Source organism: Oryzias melastigma, linkage group LG11, assembly GCF_002922805.2.
Source record: "Oryzias melastigma strain HK-1 linkage group LG11, ASM292280v2, whole genome shotgun sequence".
Lineage (NCBI taxonomy): Eukaryota > Metazoa > Chordata > Actinopteri > Beloniformes > Adrianichthyidae > Oryzias > Oryzias melastigma.
In genome coordinates this window covers 15,406,099-15,428,632 of record NC_050522.1, presented here as the reverse complement: position 1 = coordinate 15,428,632, position 22,534 = coordinate 15,406,099, and the positions used below count along the sequence as shown (strand labels likewise).

The following is a 22,534-nucleotide window of genomic DNA, read 5'->3' as shown; positions in this document are numbered from 1 at the left end:
TTCGATACTCTCCAATATATTTTAAAGGCTTTGCCATTTCCCCCCATCTTATTGCATTCTACCACTTCATTGTTCTTTTGTTTTCCTTCTTCTCAGTCCTTTTTGTACTTCACTTTTCTGTTCTAAATTTCTTTCTTCCTTTTTTCTAGTGGATCTCATGCATTATTTTACTTTTACTTCTTAACCCTGTTTCTTTTCAACACTGACTGATGGATTCATACACCACATGGTGTTTCCTTAATCCCATCTCTCAATCATTGTCGACATCTTCTCGTCTGCCTTGTCTTTACATCCAGGGTTACAAGCATCTTCATTTCTTTTAACCTCTTTCTGTCTGCGGGTTGATTCATGTACAGATTATAGGCTGCTACCGCACTTCAGCCCATCAAACAATCCTATTGATTTTTCTAGATTTTCATTTCCTCTGATCTAGTCTTTTACTACTGTAATTCATGATACATGGTAATGAGTCATCTTGCGTTAAGGAAAATGTGTATTTAGAATTCAGTTGTTTAACAAATATATTGCACATGCTTTGATTTCCAGCATCTCCTCCATTTTACACATAAGTTTGAAGGAGAGCACTCATAACCAGCATGCTCAAACGTTTCCTCCGTCTCCTTTTATCTTGTCACACTTGTCAGAAGTGGGTTACAAGGCTGTTTGGCATCCAGCAAACATCCTTTAAACATTCATAGGCGCATGCATGCAGCAGCTGACAAACAGCAGGGTCTCGTATCCCATGTAACATCCCCATCATTCCAACAAAACCTGCTTAATTAGTCCCAAAGAGTGTGTTCACACTGTCAACAACCGTCTTGTCTGCTTATTGTGGTGGCCTGTCTGTGTTCTCTACAGTCAGATTTACCCCCTTTTTATATGCATTTGTTAACAGGTCCATAATAATGACCTTTATTTAAAAACATGTATAGACAATATTCTTTCAATGAGAAATTGTTCTTCTAAATTTACCACCTGTGATACCAAGAGGGGTATTCTGAGTGTAGAAAAAGGATTAAAATAAGTACTGTATTTTGGGGGCCTTTTTGCCTTAATTGACAGATTATTAGGCATCTTTGGCTCGGTCTTCAGCCGATCTGTGCTGATGTTAAGTGCAGACTATATAACAATGTATACCGCAGTGTACATGGGGGATTAGACTGGAAACTGCATAGAAGATTAAAGTGTTTTTTTTGTTTCATCGTTCTCTGTAGCAGAGTTTAACATGAGCTCTTTTCTCTCACCAGAGTGTTCTGCGTCCCTCACACCACCTTCTGCATTCTGGGATACTCTGGAACCTTCTCTATGGGCTCTGCCACCTGCTGACAAACTGCAGTTGTGTTGAATGAGGTGAGAAACATCTGCATTTCTTGAATTTGTAACAATAATTTTACTTTTTTTTATTAAAAGCAGTTTTTTCAATTGCAACCAATACAGATGTTGTATTGTTGCCACTCCAGAAACTGCAGGTCCCTCATTTCAATTCTGACATTCCCAGCTGTGTTTTTTCTCGTTAGTCACCAGCTTTGTTTTTCGCTGTCAGCACGTCTGGTGCACAGATGCATGTTAGCTAAAGCACATTTGACTTTTATGTGAGCTAAATTCCAAATTACCAGCTCTGTTTTTTTTTTCTTTCTTTCTAGTTCTTTGAACCACAACAAGTCACAAGAGTAGCACAAGTGTTCATTATAGTGGCTTATCGTTCTTCCTTGTTATCTGTCATGCAGCACTATCAGCTGACCCAAACAATGCTGTTCATCATTTATTCATTCATAAACTCTCTGAACCTTGTGTGAGCTTAAATCTATACAGAAAGACAAATCTGTTACTCATACAGAAGGTTCAATTACCAGAGGAAACTGAAATTCTTTATCACCAATGCTGTGCTGAGAGGAGAGCTTGGGTGTAAGAAGTCTCTGTTGTGGCTCTGCAGTTATTTGAGGTTTTGTGTGTGATCACGGATTTAGCAGTATTTATAAGAAACTTTGTTTCAGAGGTCTTGTGTGTGTGTGTTTGTACACAAGTTTTCCAATTTATTAGAAACTCATACTCAGCAGTTGTGGCTTTTCTCTAAAGTAATTGAAGTATAAATTCAGATTTATGGCGCATTATTGATCCCAAGGGAAGAAATTCTTTTGGGTTTCTGTCTCTGTTAATATCCAGCATTAAAAGTACAATTATTGATTGGGGGATGCTGGATATTCCCTTAAATGATGTTTATGAGATTGGTATTTGAAACACTCTTCCTCTTCTTGATTATGTTAAAGGTCCATGCCATAAGAGTTGTATACTTTTAAAGTGTTTAAGGACGAACAAATAAATAAATAAATACATAATCTGAGATTAAATGTAGATCTGACATTCTATGTGTGAGGTAGACCTATGGTTTGTGGTTCAATTCCAGGTTTTGACAGAATGAATCATGCATTTGAAGATTTGAACCCAAATCCTCACATTTTTCCTGTCCCACTGTCAACATCTGAATAAATAACTTACAATAAAGTACTGTGAATAAAGATACATTTTTTGTAGTTGTAGTCAGTAATTGATTTAAACTGTTGAATTTCATTTAGCCTGTATTCTGATCATTGCATCAAAGCATTTCTTTGTTTTGAATTCCAGTTTCTTTGTTTTTTTAAAGAGCTCTAAAGTTTCAACAGGTGTTTTTGTCGCGTTATTGACAACATCTGGTAAAAATAGAGACTATAAAGTCACAAACTGTGTTTTTTTGGGTTAGAGCTGTGTTAGTTATCCATAATTTTGTAAAGCTAATTACCAGCCGATATGAATATTTCTGCTGGTTAATCTCAATGCTGTTTCTTGACTCTACATCCCATAATGCATCTGAGTTAAGCTGGTTATTTGTCCAGGAAAACAGCAATTTCAAGTTAATCTTTGCCAGAAATAATTAAGTTCACAACTATTATCGCTTTTCTTTTTCTCAGGGTCGATTGTTTTTTAATAAATTCCTGAGTGAAAATTAATTTATTTTTAAAGAAGTGTCGTATTTTTATTCAGTCAAGAGAAAAAAAACAAAATCAGGAATAAGTTCTCAGTATCAGTGGACTTGTGTTTAAAAAAGGTTATAATCAAAAAAATACAAATTTTTGTATTGGTTGATTGGTTCCCTATTTGTTGAAAAGAAAGTTTTTTTCATTTTTTTAGTAGAAATCCAGGTTTGAAGAGAAACAAATCAGACAGTGAGTTGCATGTATAACTTTTTCTTCTATATCTGTTCTACTAAAACAATAAATTGCATTCATATCAATTACTTGTGAGCTAATTAAATAACGCTCAACCATTTTTACATTATGCAATTTGCACGATAAATAGTTTAATCAAAGAATTATCGTCTTCTTTTTTGGTACTAATTTATCTTTTGCAGTGATTCTAATTTGGGTTTTTAAATTAGACACAAAAAAATAACTGGAAAAATGTGTTGACTTCCAAGTCTTTGTTAGATGCAGAGTGGGAATAAGGATTATCTTAACCCACTTGACTGTTGCTGTCTCACAAAAATGTATGCCTGTTTAAATATACCCACATCCACATTTGCCCTACATATTCACAGACAGCAAAAACAGTCGCCCCACACAATCTGAATCTAGTTTAACTAATTAGGGGTTTTGCAGTTTCTTTGGATTTGTTGCCGCTCACTGTTAGTTTCACATCGTAACATCTATTGTCGTGTGCATCTTTTTAGGCAATTGCTTCAATATTTTTCCTTGTTTTCCCCTCATTTTTGTCTCTTTAACTGCTTTAAGTGAGCAAGACTGTCACAAATTCTCAAATGCAAGCACAAGTGTGAGTACTTGTGTGTTTGTGCCAGCGAGAGCCAGGGAGAGAGTCAATACTATTCTTGGCCGGTCAGGGAAGCCTTGGCTCCCGGGCGTATGGGAAAAGGGCTCTTGGCGAGTCTTGAACCGAGACATTCCATTATGCTGTCCTCTTGAAACACACACAGACTTACAAACTTGTTTTTTTTGTCACTTTAAAAGAAATTGCATTGACTTATTTTTCTCCTCGTAAGCTAGGCTATAATCCCCATGCCTTACAATAACTGATAATTGAGATCCCCCTCTAAAATGTGAAGGATTTTTGTTCTCAGACAACCTAGTCTTTCATTATTAGCCAGAGTTTTTCTTTGTCTCCTGTGTTTTAACACACACTTGCATACACACACTCGCCCACTGACTGGACGAAGACTAAGTGCCTTGTCAAGAAAGAGATTTCTTGTACTACAACATTATTCCCTGAGGTCTAAAGCTGGAGTTTCACTGTCACTCACTCACGCAGACAGATGCACCGGCCATCCACAACAATATCCTCAAATCAATTGCCAAAAATTGGATTGCTGTCTGCATGTTTTCCATCAACCAGATGATCTATCAAGCAACCTCTTTTTTTTCTTCTTGTTCTGTCTGCATCTTTCCACCACACTGGAAGATCAGTGTCACCTTCACTTACTTTAATGCGAGTCCTTCCTTTCACTCCCCATGCTTTTTACCCTTCACATATTTGTGTCTGTCCCTCCCTCTTCTCCTCCCTGTCGATGCAATGCCGCACATACCTGCAGTCTATTATGTGATCCTCTCAACCAAAGATGGGGTTTCACTTTGAAAAGTGGGCCAGTGTCAGGAGGTTTTGTGTCTCATGAGGACATTTGCGATCACCTTCAAGCCAACCTTTTGTATTTTCCATCTAGAGGACAAAAATAAAAAAAATGGAAGGACTTTGATTTGTTTTTCTACATTTCATGGTCTTCCTTTACGTGCATGTGTGCAAAATTCCACATTTATATACACAGTCTGATGAAAATTTTGATTTTGACCTGGGTCAAAATGTATTACTCTTTGACCCAGTGTTTTTTCTGATGGTGGAGGCCAAATATTAAGAAAATTTAGCTTAAAATTGCATTTTTGAGTATTTTTTTTTAATTCAAATCATTGTGAATTAAGAGCATACAAAAAATGCTGCTTGAAAAAGACTGAAGGTGTGACACATCTATGTCTTCATTTTCCTCATCTAAGCTGGCATCTGGGTCAAAACTGTATAACAGGATGGCTCTATTATTGCTGCTAATGTTAGCTTTTGGTTGCGAGTGGCTATAAGCTTCCAGGAGAGTGCAAACAAAGGGATGATGGGAAATGGGGGAAGGTTTACCCCAACAGTACCAACTACAACTCAGAGACAAATTTCTAATGAACAACTGCCATTCAGCATTGTTTTTACATTTTGTCTGAAAAAAAATGGCATAATCATAATTGAAAGATATTACAATAAAACATAGATGATAAACTATGTAAGTTTTTGCATCCCAGCTGACCTGAAGGTGTTTTGTTGCTCAACGCTACCTCCAGAATGCACAGATTTTATATGCAAAGCAAAACTTTGGAAAAAAGGTTCTTTTTAAATTTTTTCTTTTGTTCGTGCCAAAAAATAGGCATAATTCATATTTATAATTAAAAAACTGAAGGTCATGAATGCAAATCCAAATTTCTTAAAGGCTAAAGTAAGACTATGTGGATTCTTCTATGTTTTGATCAGTAGAAATAGAGCTCAAATGGCTCTTTTACTGTTAACGGTTCCCAACCCTTTAATGGATCAACAACTTATGGAAATGGGACTTTAACTGTCAGATCATGATGTGAAAGATTTAGTTTTGTCTAAAAACAGTTGATAGAAGTGACTCACCAGCTTTTACAATATTGTATTCAGTTAATTTTCTTTTGTATACCATTCAGTACCACTAAAAAAACGTGCTTTCATTATTCAAAGGACAGTTTTTACACATACTATGGTGCAAATTTTTGCACCATGACATTTTTACTGTTAGGTGCGGAAATCCAAGCCCTTGTGTTTATGTGCAGTAGTACGTGGGTGTGTGGCTGTGGAGTTTGTTTGTGTGCAGGAAGCGTTCTGTCAAGCTCCAGCACAAACAGCATTTGTGTCCTGTTGTGTCTCAGGGGTGTTGGATGCGTGGTCGTCTCGAGCAGAGTTCTTTGACAAATGTGCAACTGGTGCTGTGGCCTGATAATTTTCCTCTGCGTCCCTTTGAAAAGGTGAAACACATTATTCACAGAAAAGGGTGCTTGCTGAGCAGCTGCTCACCTCTCCTTATTCCACACAATGCCCACCGTCGTGCCCATTTCTGACAATTATTTCCTACTCTGTGTCCGCCACAGCAGGACATGGGAGCACCAGTTTCTATAAGGGGCTGTTATGGACAAAATTGTAATTATCTTTCTATGGAAAAAGGCTCCAGCACCCTATATTCTTGTTTCACAAACAATCAAAATGTTCTCACGCATTCAGTTAAAATCTGTTTACATATCCATCTAAACAACCATTTGTTCCCATAAACATCTAGAACTTTCTGATAGGAACTTCTGAAAATGATCATAAAAACTAAATGAGCTGAAAATTTAAGCTAGTGTTGTAGTGTAAGTCTTCCTTTCGTCAAGTTCTGCACTATTAAAATAAAATAGTTTTTTTTAGGTTTTTATAAAATTTTGGATATGCTCTTAAAATTAGATTATTGCTCGAGGGGTTACTGGTAAATACACGTCACACACACCTGTTCTTGTCTTTTTTCTCAATCAAATTGAAGTGCCGATCTGCACACAATGTTTAGTGTCATTTAGTACATTCTCTGTCAACCTGTCCTCAAAAAATTGAGCTAAAAAATGAGTGGAATGGGTTTTTTTCAAAAGTATTTTTCACCCACTTGCAATTTTAACCCATTTAGATCAGAGATGTCGCCGGTGACACCTATACAACACACATTCGTTGACCTACCATAACCCTTTAAGCAAACAAAATTCTGGCGCAGAGAAAAGCGGCTTTCCATTTCGGCACAAAGAATCAGCTCAGATGATAGCCTTCCTACATCCGTATCAAACATGTAGAAAAGCTGATTATCTGAGTACTTTAGGATGTAAAAACCACACAATGCAAATCAGAAGAGTTACAGGAGCAACTGTATTTTCAGATGTATAATTCACTCATTATCTGTGACTGTTACAAAATTTTGCACTTGAACTTGCCAACTTTAAGATTATTAGCTCATATTAAAACTATTTAAAAAAAATGTCACTCTCGTATATAACACTTTTTTTCAAATACATTTTTTAATAGAAAATACAACTCAAAACTAATAATGAGAGTAATTTAAGGCATCAGAGCACACTTTTTATTGGTACAATAAACTTCCTGCTGTGTAAAAAAAGAAAATATTGACCACAAAAGCCTCTTGACATCAAACTCACCCTCTCCACTCCAGATTATTTTCTTCATCAACTATTAAGTTGTTTTGTTTGCCAGCTTTTTACAGGAGTTTGTGCCAAAATTTACACTGAATTTGACAACATTGGCAAACATTACTATTGTAAGTTTGATTAACCATTCCTTTTTTAATATCTGTTTTGATCATAGTTTAAGTCTCAGATAAAGTATACTATAGTTCTTAAATTTAAAACTTTTTGAAACAATTTTATAAACAACAGCTTATGTTTAAATTGGAATTTTGTGAAATTTGGAGTTCCTTTTGATGATGTTTTTTTTTCTCCAATAAATGAAATAAAAACATTAAATTGCTGGCATTGGTTCTGTCCAGTTGGAATTAAAAAATAATTATTATTCAGAAATGACTTACTTTTTCAGAGTATGGTAGTAATTTTGAAAAGGGGCCGTGCTCACTCAGTAAATTGTGTAAATGGCAAATACTTATAAAGCACTTTACTACCTTCTCAGAAGGCCTGAAGAACTTTACAGTCACTGTCGCATTCACTCATGCATACACATTCACACACTGATGGCGGCTCCACTGCCAAACGCTGGTGCCAACATCTAACCACCAGGAGCAATGTGGGGTTCAGTGTCTTACCTAAGAAAACAGGATGGGAATCGAACTTGCAATCTTTCGATCAAAGGTTAAGGGGTCTTCCTCTGCTACCCTGCCCATAATGGTTTTTTTTTTGGAATGGATCCTATAGTAAATTCTAAAATGGTCTGCTAACCAAATAGACAAACGAGTTATCGCTGGGTGGGTAAATGTATTTAATCATATTTCCTCGAGTCAAATTTCTTTCCTCTTGGAGTTCTTCTTTCCCTCCAAATGGCTTTCATCGCGCTCTTTTCTTTATTCCCTTTTATGCAGAAACACTCATTCTTCAAGTGGGATTACTCAACGCGTTTCAAAAAGGCAGAAGTGTTTGTATGTGTTCCGCCATTGAATGAGTGTGTTGGACATTTGCCTGCATAAGTCTGTGATGACTCTTAATCCGTGTGCGAGTCGGTGTGTGCAACTGCACGCCTTGATTGTTTGTAGATATGAATGAAAAAGCCGTAGTTTGCACATGTGCAAATCTGAAATGATGTTTGCATATTTACTCTGTACGTGTGTCTGCGTGTGTGTGTATGTGTATACTCGGTAGGATTATACAGCAATAGAGGAGCTTAGCGGTGATTTGCCCATCCATTCCAGTAGCTCCCTAATCCTACACACACCCACACACACACACGCTTCTTTGTGTGTGTGATTCACAGGGATCTAGTAGTCTGTGGATTAGTAGGTTTGTGAATGGGATGTGGCTTGGACTGAAGTGGCACACTACACTGCCAGCAAGTTAACAAGCTGGCAGAGATTCATGGGAGATGCAGATATGTTGGAGGAATGGAGGAAAAGTGAAATGCAGACAGGTATGTCTCAGTGAATAGGACTATCACCAAAACTTTGGCTTATTTGTGTGATTTATTACATTATTACAGTTGAGTCGACTTCATATGTTCTTCCTCGAAGCGTTTCTCTGTCCATCCCAGTGGCTTCACCGGTCTGAGTGGTGCAGGGTTCAGTACACATTTGTATCATTCAGGTGGGACACCCACATTCCAACAATTGGATGGCTCATAAAGGGAAACAAAGAGAAACCAGAGTATACGCCTCGCTTGTTGTAATACCCCAGCGCCCATCACAGGGTCATCGGGTGTGGGCGCTGGAGTATGGGTCTTCTTTGAACTAATAAAAGGGCAGCATGGTCAATAGGAGACAAATTGTGCCTGAGGAATTGCTTCTCTGACCAAATCCTCTATTGTTTTTGTCAAAAATTACATATTTTTGATTTTGGTCTTCAAATGAGTGTCTTTTGTTTTTTAATTAGAATAAACAGCAGAGACACATGTATTGATATTGTTGAAACTGTTCTTCCTTTTACTTTTAAAGATGGTAATTATTGGCTCATGAAAGTCCCAAATTCGTTATCTCAGAAATTTGCATTGTTGGAAAAAAGTTTGGTGTTAGAAACCTATGCTACGGTTACCAATATAACTGTCACCTCACGATGGGGAGGCATCAGCAGAATCTTCAAGATTTCATGCCTGATTTTTTTTAAATCGTTGACGTGGTCATGATTGTAGACGTGGCGTGCAGAATGGCCCTCTTTTTATATACCTGGCAACTGGTAGCCAGTGGCATTTGATATGGACGGCCACCGTCTGAAGATATTTACACTTCATCCAGTCAGAGCTGGTGCCGGATGGCAATTTTGGCTGACACCGACCTGTGGCCACCCAGCTGTCCCCTGATTTCGTAATGGCATAATTTAAATGGTGTCCTAGAAATGTCCCCCAACAGCCACTGACCAAGTTCAACTTTTAGAGAGAAATCATCCAGTTGCCTTAAAAAATCTTAACTTTTTCTTAAAACCTCTGCAGCTGTAAAAAGAAGGAAACCCCAGCCACTGCAACACCTACAAAATTTTCTGAAAAACTTGCATTTAGATCACCGCATGGTGGTATTTTGAGATATGTGACCATCTAATAGCGTCACACTATGATCAGATGTTTGATACAAACATCTCTGAAGTTTCTTTAGAGATTATTAGCAAAACTGGATTTGTTAATAGTCCGGAAAATCACCAACACTATCAAAAAATGGAGAAAAACCACAAAAGTTTTTGGCTATAAAAGCTGGCTGTTCAGAGTGCTGCATCCAAGCACTTGAGTGGAAAGTTGAATTCAAAGAAGAGTAGCTGAAGACGGTGCACAAGCAGCAGAGGTAAGTGTAGGATAATGAAGATTGGAAACAAAGTGTATTGAAGAATTTGGAGTGGTGCAAAAGTCCAGATGACCATGACCTGGCCTTAGCAGTCACCATCTTTGAATCAAGATACTCTAGAGCCAGAAGGGGATCAGACTCTTTTTCTTTTTTTTTGGATGAAGACACATCAAATTCGGAGTCTGGAGGAAAAGAGAGGCACGAAAATCGCTGTAACCAGAGGTTTGTGGAGCTTTATCTGATAGGGTTGGCTCACAATTTTTAAGTTTAGGTTGGCTATAGGCATTTGACAGAAATCTTTGGAGAACTTTGTGCTTCCTTCTTCTGACCAGCTCCATGAAGATGTATCCATGTGAAGCGTCCTAAAGCCCTAAAGAGTTCTAAAGAGTTTGTGTGCAACAAAGGAGGAGATCTGACGGCTATTAACCTTTTTTTAATTGGTACAACTATCACTCACATTTTCTTTAGATACCATTTTTAATTATTTATCAAAATAAATTTAAAAAATGGAAATATTTGTGTATAATGAATCTTTTTAAATGAAATGGTTGAAATAAAAGATATCCTAATTCATGGAGACATTTGAGAGGCCAAATTCTGAGGTTCCCTCTTTACCACAACTTTAGAGGGTTATAGGTAATGCTACATATTCACTGCTGGTGTTTTGAAAGGGATGCATCCTCTTAAAGCCTGTGTGGTTGTAATCATTTCAGTTTGTTCGGAGTGTGATAGTGCTGCACCCACGGGCTTACAAGTTCCCACAAACAGAGTCGGTCATTATTCTACTCCGGCACAAATGGAAGCACAAGAGAGCCGAAGCTGCCGTCGACTGAGTGGGACAGAGTGCTCGAAAATGTGTAGGAAGGTGGGTGTAGCTTTTGTCAGCACAGCATGGGTAACTGAGACGCTCGCATTGTCTGTGCGTGAAAGAAGGTGAAAGCATAAGAGTTTATTTATAGGGGATGTATACAGAACTGTTCACTGCTGTGAAAGTTGTCCACAGGTTGAACATTTCTTTATAACACTCTGGTGTAATTATGGAATATTAATCATGCAGAATATGAAAAAAAGCTTTGGAGAGGGAAAAATGTAACACAGCGGGGTTAGTTCAGGGATGAAATCATAATGCACGGAACAATCGTATGGCATTCAAACATGCAGTGCCGTCATCCAGCCACTTTCTACAGCAAATTATTCATACTTTTAGCTCTATACTGCCTCCATTTCCTTCACACATTATGCTTCATTCTTCTAAAATGTTCTTTTTTATATCCTTTTGTGGTTCAATCTCTTTCATTTGCATCACCTTGCTGCACATTGATGCAAAGAGGTTTTATCGTCTCCCATTTAGACATATCTGCTGAAGTTTTAGCTGCTTTAAAATCAACTTTTGTAAGAATTTCTCCACTGCTGTGGATGAATTACTCCTTAAAAAGTACACACTATGGAAAAAGATAATATCTTATCCTGAATACTAGGTAAAAAGATCAGAATTTTTTTTTTTCTGTTTTACAAAGGTATACCTAAATATAGTCGATTTCTCAGTGATTATAATCAGGATGGAAGTGCAAGAAAATCAAGTTTGTTGTTTTTCATTGTTCACACAAAAAAATCCAATCCATTTTTGTACTTTTCTCTGTTTTATTGCAAAAAAGATTCTGTAAAAAAGAAAAACACTGTTGGAAGCCAAAATCAGCCATCTCAATGCAGAGAAGGAGATTCATTTTGAAGAAGGGTAATGGAAGCCACCCTTCCTTTGACCTTTATTATAAATATCCTAGTTAAGAAGTCTGTAAATTTATGAAAATTTATGTGGATTTCAAAACTGTTTTCACGACAGCTCCGATTTCCACAGAGAGTTGAAGGAGACAAGACCCGAGTCGTTTCCAGATGAATGCTGAAGTTGCTGTACGATGTATGTCAAGATGAAAATCTGCCTCTTTTTTATTTATGGTAGGAACTAAATTCCCAAGTTTCTGGAAAAATAAAAGTTGCTGAGAAGATTATTGAATATATTAACCCAAATGGGCAGAACATTTTTGATATTTAAATAGATAGCATCATCTAATGACATGCATTGGCATAAAAGGAATAGCAGTAAGAATAAAGAAACTATTAAAAAAATAGTTAAATCCTTATATTTTTACTCATGAAGTTAAATTATTAACAAAAGTATGATAAGATAGGGTAGATAATTGAATAACGATGCTGTAGAGAATTAAAAAATGAACTAACAAATCATTTGCCGTAATTTCAAACTACAACTTAATTTATATTTTAAGTTAAGCTCGTTTTTCTTGTATCACATTTGTGCTTCAAATCAGCAAATGATGAACACTGGAGCACCGGATTGATATCAAGCTAACAGGAAGACCAACCAACACAAACAGGATGTCTTTCAGTGGATATCATGACCCATTATGTCTTGAGGGAATTATTATAATTCACTGTGTGTTTACATGTGCGCTCCTGGCTTTTTGTAACCTCATTCTATCTCTTTAAGTTCATCCTCCGCCTTCAAAAATCTAATTTCTTGGCCCTTTTTTAAAGTTTAAAGATTAGCAGTGTAATAAGTTCAGGTCAGGATTAGTATTAATTATAAATAGGCTTGTTAAGGCTTTAGTGAATTGAAGTGTACACTTAACAGGAGCAGCTGTATATAAGTTAATGTGTGTGTTAATGTCTTCCGACTGACTGATAAGTCCTTTCCTGCACATGGTACATCTCTTAGCAATGAGGAGCACATTTCATCTATATTTACTTCCAAATGCTCTTTTAACTAGGTCAGCTATGCAACTGAAATAGAACGCCTCACATTATCAGTCGGTCATGCCATCTAGTGGTCAGAATGAGGAAATGCGTCCCTGTGGATCTGAATAAAACTGCTGTTGTAAAGTTAAGATAGAGGACGTTCATGTTAGTAAAATTCGTGTACTATGTCATTGTGTGTGTGTTTGTTGATGTTGATTTAGTAAAAAACTTTTTTTTTAAATCTGTCACCCAAGGTTGCTTGACCTACACCAATAAGGTTTCACTATTTCCTGCATTATTTCATATTTCCAGGACTGCGGATTGCAGTTTCTGCCCCAGATTCATTGTGGTTATAGATTTCATGAGCCACTCTTTTTTTATGTACTCCCTCTGTTTGAGTGTGTCCCTCTAATCTGTACTGCTCATTCCCTCCCTCCGTCTCTGCCTCTTTATCTCCACCACAGACCTGCCCTTCTCGCTGTAACACCCTCCCACTCTCCTTCTCTTTCTCTGCTTGTAAGCGCTCTCTGGGCTTACAGCCAGCTGGCCTGTGTGTGTTTTTTGAATGAATACCTGATGAAGTTGGACTAGGGGAATGGTGGGCGGGACTTGTGTTTGTGTGTGTGTGTAGGGCAGACTTTGTGAGAGCTCTGGCTCGTATTCAGCCCCTTACATAATACGTGTTAGAGCTGTGCATGCGGGACTCCCTCCCTGTGGGTGTGTGCTACCAGTCTTCCTGTATGTGTGTGATCACCTGAGAGCAGCTTCTTTTTTTTTTGGCTGTGTTGGAGTGGGGGTGTGAAAAGCCTGCAGCAGTTTTGTTGCACACAAACTCCCAAGTCTGTAGGATTTTCCGCTTGGAGACAGAAAAAGACTGGGATTGCTTTACAAAGGACATGGAAAAGCTGGAGCACAGAGCACTTGAAGGAGGGCGCAAATGAAAGAGGGAGGCGGAATGTCAGCCTGGTAAGGAAACTTCGCACGGCGTATGCAACACTTTTCACCAAAACGAGTGTTTGCGCCTGTTAATCCAGAATTGTTGTGTGCAAGTGTGTCAGCAAACGCATACTGAGGCTGCCCTAGTTTCTCCCTTCGTTTGGCTGGTGTCCCGTCTTCTCGTCTCACATTTTTATCATTCTTCGCCTTCCATTAGCCCCCACTTTTGTGTCTCCCACCAGCACCTCCTTCCAAACACCCACCAACCCTCAGAGCTTGTTAAGGGGTGAGAAAGTGCAAGTCATGCAACAGTGCTGGCGCTTGTTTGCCAAGTGATGCTCTCTGTCTTTTCTGACTGTCATTTGTCTTCGCCCCTCGCTGTTTGCTGAACTCCATCTTCACCTTGTTTCTCACCTTCTGAGCCTCCATTCCTCCTCTTTTCTGCTCTTCTGTGAGTGACAGAAAAAGTTTCAGGTTACTTCGGGGCACGTGGACCGTCACACCCACTCTATGAACCAGAAGGAAGAGGTGCAGATAAGAAGAACCACCAGCTGAGCTGTATTTAGCAGTGAGATAACAAACCTTCAATCGCGATTAGGTTTATAAATGTGCCACAGGCTCTCTCTGTCCTGCGTATTTTCATTAGTAGTTTAAAAAAAAAGCAAAGTTACTATTAATTTATAACTGTTTTATCAATGTCATTCAGTTTATTTATAAAGCTTCAATTTATAACAAATTTTGTCTAAGATATTCATACCAAGAATGCAAGAAAACTATTAAATCAGGGCAAAATGTAATATTTCTCTTTAACTTTGATCATTCCTGTTATCCACCTGTCAAAGTCAAGGCCCAGGGGCCGAATCCGACCCTCTGGGTGATTATATCCAGCCCTCCAGATCATTTTATTCTGCTAGCTTTTTGGACTATTTTGGCATTTACAAAGATCTTCGAGGCTTTTTAGATTTTAGCTAAATTTTAGCTACATGCTAGCTGTTTTGGCTAATTCAGACATTTTTTTTCTAGGCTATTTTGGAGTTTCGCTTATATTTCAGCTACGTGCTGTGACTAGCCTAAGTTTTTTTAGGCTGATTTGGCATTTAGCTAATATTTTAGCTGGCTATCAGCTTCAGCATTTTCAGCTATCAATTTTAGCATCTTCAGCCAATAGCACTAGCATCTTTAGCAGCTAAAATTATCTTACAGCATTCACACTAGCATTATCGCAGGTTATTTCTTTCGGTTAAAATCGCAGATTTTTGAACTTTGAAGCCTGAAACACTTTTTCATGTGCGTTTACATAGGCCGAATCCAAATTCTTTCCTTACCATTACACCTTCTCCCCACCCTTTAACCCTCCAAATAGAGAGTTATGGAAGAATAGTGTCTTTGAATTCGGACTGCACTAATACTCGATGATGTCATCAATAATCGCCAGTCATCGACGTTAGCGCATAGCTGCTAACGCTCGGAAATTCATAACATTGGTTTTATAACTTTAAAAGGTCGTTTGAAAACAACAAGTCATTACTTACATTTAAATATAAACTCCTTTCTTCAGAGCACACTCGTGTGAACAGCGCGACACGGCTCGCCCTACTGGTGGAGGGATACAGAACTTTAAGTCCATTCGCTCTACCCTTAAAAAAACAATTTCAGACACCCCTTTCCCTTCAAATTCCCCTTCATTTGGAGTGGTAGGGGAAGAATTTGGATTTGGCCATAGCCTTCATTGGAAGCGGTCACTTGAATACGCATTGCTGAGGGCGACGTGAATGCAGCACAAGTGTTCATTTTAACATAAACCCTCAGATTACTTTGAATCACTTTTACTGCACATTTGGAACTGGGAATGCAGCTGGTATGTATGCAGTAAACACAACAAAACATTAAAAAACTATGTAATGAAAAAAGAAACAGGAGGCAATGTAATAACTGTGCTAGCAGAATTTCACTGCTATAAAAAACACTTTTCCTAAATTGCATGCAAAGAAACATGATTATTTTAGTTAGCAATACACAGACAGTCGTGTAGCTCAGAGTTGCATGGATGTTTTTCTACTCAAGGATGTTTTTCTTCGTTATTTCTTTCAGTTATTGCTCTCCTGGAAGTTAAACTGTTTTATCATCTTCTTGTATCTCTTTAGTGCCATTTTTTCACACTATTAGTACTAGTTGTTAGCTTTTAGCCCCTTCTTGTTATTTATTCTTTCAGCTCCAACTCATATTCCCCACCCCTTATCCATACCTACTTATTACCCATAAATCCCTGTTTCCAACCATACATCATTTATTAATCATAGAAACAAACGGAGCAAATATGTTACAGTTTATTTTAATTGTTTGAATGCAAAATAAAAAAAGGTTAGCAGTGCACGTTCCATTCACATTAGATTGTCACAGATTTTTCATTTTGTCACTTTTTAACCACTTGGTCCTATACATAAAACACAACTCCTTTCAAGAAAAGAAAGCTAAAAAGAACTAAAGCTGTTGAGATGCATTCTCAATAGTATTCCGATTGGATTAGTTCACAGTGTCTGGTTAAGTGGGCCAGTGTGTTTTTGTCAGTGTGTAAAACGGCTTATTGCACATGGAGGCGCACGGCTTGGGTTACAGGTCATCTGATATCCACACACTTCCACAAACTCACAGTCCAGCCAGCTCAGCAGGATGCAGATGACTGAGCTTTTCTGCAAATGTGTGTTTGAGTGTCAGTTGCAGTGAAGCTGTACTCTCTCCTTCTGCAATGTAGGTCATCGGAGTCTGCCTCTCTCTGTGCCTCCGCCGCACTGGTGCCTCCAAGCCTATGTTGTCCTCCTCGCCCCGCTTCCCATTGGATCTTATCCGTCTCTTATTTTTTCATGAGATGTTGCTGTGATGTGTTTTATTCTTGCAAAAAGGATCGATCTACGCACGACCCATGTTCTTGTCTGGATCACAGTGTGGAGCAATGCAGACACAAATGCTGCAGTAGGAGAGATGATGTTACAGAGTGGCAGCTGGCTGCTTCGGAGCATCCAAGGCAGGAAAAACTCTCTTCTTAAAAATAACTCAAGGGCTGTTTCTTCTTATCTCCGCTCCGTTTGCCCATAAAGTTTTTTTTCCTTTTTTTTTTCCCAAACTGATTGTTCTTAATGCGATTTTTTAACAGCTACAATTAGAATCAATTAATCCGTAAGTTTATTAAAACTAATTTCTGCAGTGAATCCTCCTTTTAAAGCTTCTTAATGTTTAATTTTTGTGGAAATTCTGTCAACATTGTGTTTATTATGTGGTTCAATTACATCCAAAGGGGATACAATTTAACTAACCATCTAAACCAGTCTAAACTCTTAAAAGTATTCCAAGATAGCCAACGATTAAAAAAAACATGAAGACTAAACTTTATAAAATGTGTATTTTGATGGTGGATGGTGTCAACAATGTCCTAAAGTTGGGTAAAATAAAAAAATCCACCAACTTGATTTCCAAATATATATTATTTATTTATTGAATAAATAAGGAAGACATTTTTCCCAGATATCTAAACATTGTTAATTAAAGTGTTCATTGTAAATCCAATATGTCACATGGTGTTTCTGATCTGAGACACCAAATGTTTGACTTTATCTTCATCTTCAATTTGTTGAAACTTAATCAATAAAATCAGAGTAATCACCTTTCTTTTAGGTAAAAAGGCAGAAAAGTAAAACAAAATTTACTGAAATCTGCAACTCGGAGTGGATTTCTGCAGTTGCAGATGTGGGCAGACTGAGGCAGGAGAGTCGAGAGCAGATGTAATGACTAAAAAAGGCAGCGAGAGTCGAGGAAAAATGCATCCGAGCACTAAAAGCTCACCTATCATCAGTACCTCTCAACATACCTTTTAGTCGTGATTGATTGAACCGTGGTTCTGTACTTGAGCAAATGTTTTCAACCTCACTTTGACACAAAAATACCCCAGATTTTGTCTGTTTTTCTACTCTTGTTACAATGCTGCCACTATGTGTTTGTGTTGAAGTTACCTTCCTAAATCACAAAAACCTACGCAACTGATAGCTTATCCTAAGGAACAATGGTTCTCAATTAGTATTTCCTGTTCCCCACTCCTCTTTTTTGTTAATTATATTGTTTTCTTTATTTAAATAGTGAACCAGAAGCAGACGAAAAAAATCCAGTTTTAAAAACTACTTGCTTGCTATTTTTGTTGAACCAGTAATGTTAGATTGGGGTTGTGAGGGGTTGTAAGTTATCAGTAGAGAGTGTAAACGGGTAGTTGATGGGAAGTGATGGTGGGCTTACTCCATATCAATAATCCCACACACAATTTGCAGGCAAATTTCTAGTAAATTACTGCACAAACTATGTTCTAGAAAACAATGCAGATTTTTTTTATATTTTTTAAAAATGGCACAATGATAATAAAAGACCACTGAGAGCGCTTTAACAATAGATCAAAAGATGATGGTAGTAGAACTTTAACAATCTGATCATGATGTGTCAGTTTCATCAGCTACTCAGTTACTCATCAGCTTTAAACATGTTCAAAAGATGATCTATATGGAATTTTAAGGAGTTAAAAATAGGACTTCACGGGGGTATTTCTTTGTCTTTTCTTTAATAACCTATTGTGCGCGTCACATGTGTCGGGCTGGATCCGGCCTGCGGAGTAATTAATTATAATGGGCTCTCCAGATCATATTATATCATTATTATGACATTGAAGCAACACTGCAATGATGGAGGTCAGAGAGCAACTAGAAGGACTCCTGGCTTTTTCTATTAAATACAGCATTTTACATCACAATGGTGTCATCATCCTAATGACTATAAACAGAGTCAAACAGCCAGAAAACAAAACACATTGGCAGAACCCACACTTGAACCCCGATCTGATCAAGACAAAGTGAACAATATCCCACTGTTTGGCCTGCGACCTACTGTGTGTTTTGGATTTTGGCCCCCTGTGCGATTGAGTTTGACACCCCTGGTGTATGTGTATCTATCTTTTTCTGTCTATTTTTATTTAATAGTAATGTTTCATTGTTTTGGCGATGGTGTCCACACGTTTGATCTTGTTGTAAAGCATTTTCATTTTCTCTTTTGTGCTGGTTTTGGATTTCTCATACTACTGTACGTCATAGAAATATATCAGAGCTTCTATAATGCAAGTGTGTACTTTCAGTGAGGGGAACCTGCAGGATCTGAATAATTGTGTTGAACCTGAGTATTTAGCTTGTTGATGAAGTCTGTCAAAATGTTTTATGTCTCTTTGTCAGTATAGACTAGTTAGTGGGCGTCATGTGAGAAAAGTTTGAAAGACAAGTTACAGTATAGAACGTGCAGTAGCTACAGAAAGGAATATTTGACCCTCAGTACATTTCATTCTCTTCTGTGTTGACAGCATCTTTCCGCAAGAGATTTCAAAAATATAAGCAGGCTACTAATTATATTTAATAACTTTTTTGCCAAAAGTTCTTAAGAATAGTCTACTTGTTTAAGAGAATTCACAAGTCTACTATGCTCTCTTTTTTATTAAATAATATTTGTACAACTGGCTTTATCCATTCATTTTCCAGATGTTTTCTCGGTTCTTTTGAATCATTTAAAAAAATAAACTTTTACTTTTTTTAATAATCATTTTTGACTGCAATTATAACAAAAAGCAATTTGAGAAAACCAGTTTTTATATATCTTTCTAAATGTTCGATCATTTGTTACAGTTTTGTTTATGTGACAAAATGTCTTAACTCAGTAATGATGAGGTTTTTCATATATAACCCCGATGAGATTTTTATTTACTTGTTGCTATTCTTAATGTGTTTGCATAAAATTCCCCTTCAGAAAATAAACTTGAAGAAGAAGTGAAGTGAAGTGTGAGTTTCAAGGAAAGAATATGTTGACTTTTTGAACATTTTGACCTGAGGTCAAACAGTTGAGTACAAAAAAGCTTTAAAGCGTGTATTTAAAAAAACATTTAAATTATTTATGACTAAGATGTCAATCTTTAACTCAAGACGGGTCAGACGTAAGATGTTGTATTTGTATACAGTTTTTTGCTGTGGAACCTTGAGACTAGTAGGAATTACAGAATTTTGTTTAACCTTGCTGCTGACACCTTATTGAAATGTATTTAAATAAAATAAGTTCTTAAGCACTTTTAGCCTTAACCTGTGACACCACTGCTGTCAAAGCAAATAAAAGCCACACAAATAACATCTCCAAAGTGTGTTATGTAATGTGTTGTGCGTAAGTTGGACGCTTCTTTCTAATTGCTGTCTCTTCTCCGTAGGTTTGTGCTGCGTGTGGGCAGGCTTTCCTTTGGAGGGAGATGATTCCACATGAAGTTCAGCGCACTCGACCCCCCATCGGCCTCTGCAACTGCAGCAGGTGTGACGTTGTGATGCTCTCCCCCGCCGCACTGGGTTCACCACTCAGCCGCTAAAGATTGGGAACAGACCACTCCACTTCTCCCCCTTTAAATCTTCCCTCTCCATCTGACACCTTCGTTCGAGTCTTGGGGTGCAGGTTTTGAATTGAGACCTGGCAAGCGGCAGCTTTGGGTGAACTAAATCGAGTGGGAAAAAGAGGAAAAAAAATTGGTGGGCTTTTTTTTGTTTTTTTTGGCAACTCAATGTAGAAATGAAGAGTTAAAAGAGAAAAAGGAAAGTAGGAAAAGAAAGAGCGGGAAAGTTTGAAAAGAAGGAACAGGCGCTGGGACTAAAGGCATGTACAGAGACAAGAAGACAAGAAGTGAAACCAACATGAAGTCCAACCAGGAGCGCAGTAATGAATGTTTACCCCCAAAGAAGAGGGAAATCCCATCATGCACGTTGCCTTCTGAAAACCGCTCACCTGTGCCACCCCCCAGTGACAGCCAGCGCACGGAGAACATGACCTGGCTAGCCAGTGTGGCTGGTGGAAATGAAGGCAGCCTGGGTGAGCATCGTAGCTTTAACCAGTCGGATGGGGCCTTGTACAAATCCCCATCCTTGACCCACTCTTCCCCCTGTTCATCCTCGCTGAGGCTGGTGTCCTCACTTCCTACCGTGTACACGTCCCCCATAACACAGGCCACGGTTGGAGGGACAGTCCACTACACCCAACTTCCCCCCAACCTGCAGTTAATAGCCTCACCCTACCCTACTCCCTACGCAGGCTACATCCCCCAACAGCTACTCCCACCGCCTCCTCCACCCCTCCCCTCCTCTTCATCAGCCGCACAGAGAGCCGCTTACGCGGAAACAACTGTCTCCAAGCAGGACCAGCATCGAACGTCATCGGGACGCACCTCCATGCCTCCTCCTTCCACAGACTCCATCCCACACAACGTTCAAATTTCAACGTCCCCTCGGACTCTAGCGTCGTCTCACCTGTCGGCCCAGTCTGTGCACCCCCACCATTCTATGGGACATGGTATGTCCCACGTTGTGGTGAAATATACAGACGGTCCCTCAAGAAAAGAGGAAGGTGCCTCCAGATCTAGAGAGTTCCACAACGGGGATGTGGAAAGAGGGCAGAGGCCTAGACTGTCCCCAGAGTCGAGCCTCTTTAAGTCAGGGAGCAAACCAAGGGAACCCACGTCCTGTTTGTCTTCTTATGAGGCCCGTCAGCTAGTTCTATCACCAGACTATACTCATGAATCTTTAGGGCCAAGAACCTCGGTCATGCTAATGCCCAACAGCCATGAGGACCACCAGCTTTTACCAACCAGAGCCAACCTAGAGAAGCAAACAGCCTCCGCCCCCACACATCAAGAGAAAGGTGGCATTGTCATGGGCAAGCCGCTCAACCGGACCCCATCCTCGTCCACCACCTGCTCTTTCACCTTTCCTCCCCCACCAAGTGTAGACAATCTGAAAGCTGGTGTCAGCTCGCTGTCTCCTCAGACTGTTATCCAGACTACCCACAATGCCACAGAGTCACTGTCAATGGGGCTGCCCTCCACAAGCATCTACCCACAACCACCCATTATTGGTTACATCGCAGGGGGCAATGGAGGCGGTTACCACACCAACTTACAGCAACACTTACTCATTCCAGGCAGCCAACCAGTCATCATCCCTGTCAGTGGAGTCCCGACATTAGAACCTGTGACCTCCCACATTACGTCCTCCACACAAGCTGCACCTTTCCCTAGTACACTCCCACATACGTACATCGCTGCCACCTCCATCAAAGGGGAATCCTCAGAAAGCGGCTCGTTCCATGAAGCTGCTTCAGGTGCTGTTGTTCAAGCCCAAATTCATCTCCCCATGGTTCCTGCTCCATCTGGGCTGGTTGCTCTTTCTCCTCCGTCCAGTACAGCGGCGTCCTCTTCACTACCCCCGTACTTCATCAAGGGCTCGATCATCCAGCTGGCTGACGGTGAGCTGAAGCGTGTCGAGGACCTAAGGACGGAAGACTTCATCCAGAGCGCAGAGATCAGCAGTGAGCTGAAAATCGACTCGTCCACGGTGGAGCGCATCGAAGGGAGCCAAACCTCAGCAAACTTTGCCGTCGTTCAGTTCTCCGTAGGCGAACATCGTTCACAGGTGAGAAATCTGCTGACGCAGCAAACTCCAAACTCAAGGTCCAATCTTAAAACAGCATCTGTCTTTTGTGTTCTATACATATTCAACACTAGCTTAGCTCATGTTTGATTTAAAAGTAATTTTACTAAACATTCTCACATGTTAACAACACAAATGGTGTCCTAGGAACAATGCAAAGAGAAAGGTAGTCCTAAGTTTCTTTCCTAAAGAACCCATAGTCTATGAGGGATCTGGGAATCTGACTACTCCCCTTGAAACATCCAAAAACTTGGAAAAACAG

At 39.0% G+C, this 22,534-nt stretch overlaps 2 protein-coding genes across 3 annotated transcripts in view; both read left to right on the top strand.

Annotated features, from left to right (window-relative positions):
- Positions 1-22,534, top strand: part of atxn1a (ataxin 1a) — an 86,413-nt gene that overhangs the window by 56,780 nt on the left and 7,099 nt on the right. Inside the window, exons 3-4 of one of the 2 annotated variants that reach the window (XM_024294501.2) lie at positions 1,248-1,350; positions 20,013-22,254. In XM_024294501.2, the coding sequence (XP_024150269.1) occupies positions 20,449-22,254 (1,806 nt within the window). In that variant the 5' untranslated portion in view covers positions 1,248-1,350; positions 20,013-20,448. Of the gene's footprint in view, positions 1-1,247; positions 1,351-13,282; positions 13,772-20,012; positions 22,255-22,534 lie in introns of those variants that run through there. The other variant, XM_024294509.2, reaches the window with a different exon arrangement.
- Positions 1-22,534, top strand: part of adnp2b (ADNP homeobox 2b) — a gene marked incomplete in the record, with an annotated part of 705,870 nt that overhangs the window by 677,022 nt on the left and 6,314 nt on the right.